Genomic DNA, 3,868 nt, shown 5'->3' with positions numbered 1-3,868 from the left:
GAAATTGTTAGCTTCTCGTGTGACTCACCGGCTAGATCATTCATTAAAAAATGTAATGGCCATGGAGGATTTTGTGCATGTGAACCGTGTGAAACTAGAGGTTAAACAAGAAAAAAAAGAATATTTCCTAATATATACTCTAGACGGCATACAAATAGGTATTTTAAAAAGCAACGATAAATTTAACATCATTTGGAAAGATCACCTCTTTTAGACATACCAAACTTTGATCCTATCAAATCAATATTATAAGATTACATGCATTTGCTCTAACTTTGAATAATGTAATGGATAGGTACTGCAACAATTGATTGGTGCAAAATAGAGAGTTAATAGAAAATGCATACTTTCTCGCCGAAACATAAGACGTTTAAACTCAAATTTGTACCAAAAGAGTTCTAAAAAAAAAAGTTTGATATTGATAAATGTATAGTCATTAGAAAGCCACACGGTTCCGGTATTTATATTGTATTAAATAAATAATATATAATTAAATAACTTTGACTTGGATTTAACTTGTTTTTAATTATTTATTCATTAACTATATGGTGAGGTATTGTAAATAACAATGGTAAGATTAAGTACCTACTCTTAATTTTAAAACCTTACTGTTAGTAACCTTGTATGTTAGTTATTGTAGAAAAGCCAAGAAAAATAGAACAAGTGTTAGAATACAATATCGAATAATTCATATCAAATATAAATACAAAATGTTTTTACAATTTTTTTAAATTATCTTAATGTAATTATAAACTCCTTCCTCCCCCCATATAAAATTCCTGTCTACGGCACTGGCTATATTATACATGAAAGTTATCAGTATAAAATGTTGGATGGGGGGGGGGGGGGTATAAGGTAAAGGTAATAATTGCAGACTACTATACTTTTTACTTTTCATTATAACTTACATAAGACACAATGATTGTGTCACAATCTTACTAAATTAGTCAACATGTTCAAATTAGTCTATCTACCTCTTTTAAGCTAAAATATTGACTAAGAGATAGATTTAGATGAATTTCATTCCTAATTGAAAAACATTTGTTATTTACAAAGAATAAAATGTATAAAATATAATAAATAAATAAAAAGTATAAAATTTAAAAATAGAATATAATAATTATGTAGTAAAATATTAAAATAAAAGCATATTATGGTGGACTCTAACTAATTATGAAAACAATCAATATTTATATACAAATTTTTAACATTATTTTTACTAAAATAATTAGACCATTCAATATTTTTTTTTATTTAGATATGACAGATTAAGGGCCCAAACAGACGACCGGATTTTGCCGGCCGGCGTCTGCCGTCCGGTTTTTTTTTATATAGAGTTAGATAGTGGTAAACAGACAGTGACGTTTTTCGCCGGCCGGTCAGTTCGCTCAGTTCGCCGGCTCCGGTATATTTTTCGACCGGCGACCAGGCTTGGAGAAGCACGGCGACCGGCCGTCAAAAAACCGGTGGACCCTTGCCGGGTCACAGTAAAATACATATAAAATAATATGAATGAACACACGGCGTACGTTTTGACGTCCGGTCACCTGAAATCTGTTTCATTTCTTACATAACTTTGCAAACATTATTTTCAATTTTCTTTCTGTTTTCAAGATCAGCATCTTCTCTGATATAAAAATGAATCTATAGTTGGTACTTTTGGAAGGTCAAAATTGAAAATTTCATGTATTTTCAGAATCATTTTCGTATACAAAGGTTTATTATTGGATTCAAATATTACACATCTATTTAATAAAATAATACAATGACATGCTGTACAGTAAAGTAGTACCCACTTGTCCACCTTTTTTAACTTTTTTAACTTAAAAGTTACAAGTTAGTTATAAAATAAAAGTTACTTAAATTAGTTAATTAGTTACTTTTTTTTCATATAAAACCCTTTTTTTAAAGCTAACAAACAAAATGGTAACTCAATAAATGTCTTATAATTTTTAAATAAATGTATGAGGTATTTATTGAAATTAATTATTGTAGGTGCGTATACATACTTTAATCAATGATAAAATCCAACAGAATAAATTAAATTACGCCATTAACGTCATAACTGTTTATATTATAGGTATATATTCCGTGAATATTTAAAATAATAACTATTATTACAATTATGATTTATTAACTTAACTTCTTAACTTATATATTATTAATTCTCAGTCTTGGTAATTAGTATAACCTCCACAAAGTGCTAACTATTTTTATAAGACTGACTTAAAAAATGTATCCTATACATAAGTGTTGAAGTGCCTAGTGGCAAAAACATATTTTATAATAAAAATATGGCATACAAGAATAATATTAGTACCTAATAGTCAAGCAATGCGACAACACAATGTGTGACTAGATATGTGTAGGCAAATTATTGTCATCATGTCTATGGATCGACGCGACAAGTTTCAACATGGTCGGTACACGATTGTCGATGACCAGTGAAAACTTGGCCACAGTCGTATCGATTTGAACAAAATTACTGCAGTTTAATTCCAACCGACCTTGTGTTCTTTTTAAAATGGATCCAATAACGGATGTCATTGACGATTTGGATTTCGAAAAATTAATTGATGTTGTGCGAGACCGTCCTGCTATTTGGAACACATCACATCCAGATTATTCAGATAAGATAAAAAAAGAAAAAAGCTGGGATGAAGTGTGCAAATCGTTCTACAATGAAACATGGGACAACTTGACAACAAATGATAAAAGAACAGCAGGTAAGTTTAATCAACCATTTATTATTTACTTAATATTAAATACTTAATTATTTGAACACATACCTATGGATAAAAATAAAAATACCTTAACTCAAACTAAAAAAAAAAAAAATTAATGTAAATATACCTATGTTACAATATTTTAAATTTTTGACATTTGCCATGGAAGTTCCCCTTCAGGGCTCATAAAATATGTTGCGAAATTATCGCGGACTGTTCTTCCATGTCTCTGTGTACCATTTATAAACTCCACATCATGGAAATCTTGATATGATGTTGCATCTTCAAAATGTACACCATCACGTACCCTTATAAAATTATGTAGAACACATGCGGCTTTAACCACGTGTGTAACGTTTTCTGGTTCCAATGTGATTGGCGTATGGAATAATCGCCATTTGTTGGCTAATATGCCAAATGCACATTCAACAAAACGTCTACCCCTACTTAACCGGTAATTATAAATACGCTGGTGTACAGATAAATTATGACCACCATATGGTCTCATTATTCGGTCAGATAAAGGAAAAGCTTCGTCGGCTAAAAACACATATGGAAAAACGGGCCCATTGTAACCATCAATGATGGATGCTTGTGGTAGGTCTAGTTCATCACGTTGAAGTCTTTGACCAAAATTACTATCTTGAAATACTAATGAATCTGAGCCTTTGCCGTATGCACCAATATCAACAGCTAAAAATTTATAATTGGCGTCGACAACTGCCATTAGTACAATTGAGAAATAGTTTTTATAATTAAAATATTCTGATCCCGTATTGCTAGGTTTTCTAATCCGAATATGTTTCCCGTCGATAGCTCCGAGGCAATGGGGAAAATTAGCTTTTTTTTTTGTATATCTCCGCAACTTCTACCCAATCTTTTTTTTTTAATTCTGGCATGCACGAAGCCTTCATTTTTTGCCAAATTATTTTGCATGTATCTAAAACTATGCCACGGGCGGTACTTGCACCGACTTTAAAATTCACACGAAGTTCAGAAAATGAACAACCCGTAGCTAAATACCTAAAAAAAAAAAAAAAATCACTCCAATTAATGAAAATTGAAATGCATTCTTTATTTTTTTCTAACTAAAAGTTCTAATTTTTACAAAATTTTTCTCAATTATGAGAATTATTTTGCTG

At 30.5% G+C, this 3,868-nt stretch overlaps 1 protein-coding gene across 1 annotated transcript; it reads right to left on the bottom strand.

The window, feature by feature from the left end:
* Nucleotides 1–2,868: 2,868 nt before the first annotated feature.
* On the bottom strand, nt 2,869–3,453 carry LOC103307699 (protein ALP1-like). The gene has a single exon (XM_008179920.1). It carries the CDS (start codon nt 3,451–3,453, stop codon nt 2,869–2,871), a length of 585 nt encoding a protein of 194 aa, XP_008178142.1.
* Between the last annotated feature and the right edge of the window lie 415 nt (nt 3,454–3,868).

This window comes from Acyrthosiphon pisum, chromosome X, assembly GCF_005508785.2.
Source record: "Acyrthosiphon pisum isolate AL4f chromosome X, pea_aphid_22Mar2018_4r6ur, whole genome shotgun sequence".
Taxonomy (NCBI): Eukaryota; Metazoa; Arthropoda; class Insecta; order Hemiptera; family Aphididae; genus Acyrthosiphon; species Acyrthosiphon pisum.
The sequence above is the reverse complement of the archived record's forward strand: the minus strand, read 5'-3'. Positions and strand labels throughout refer to the sequence as shown.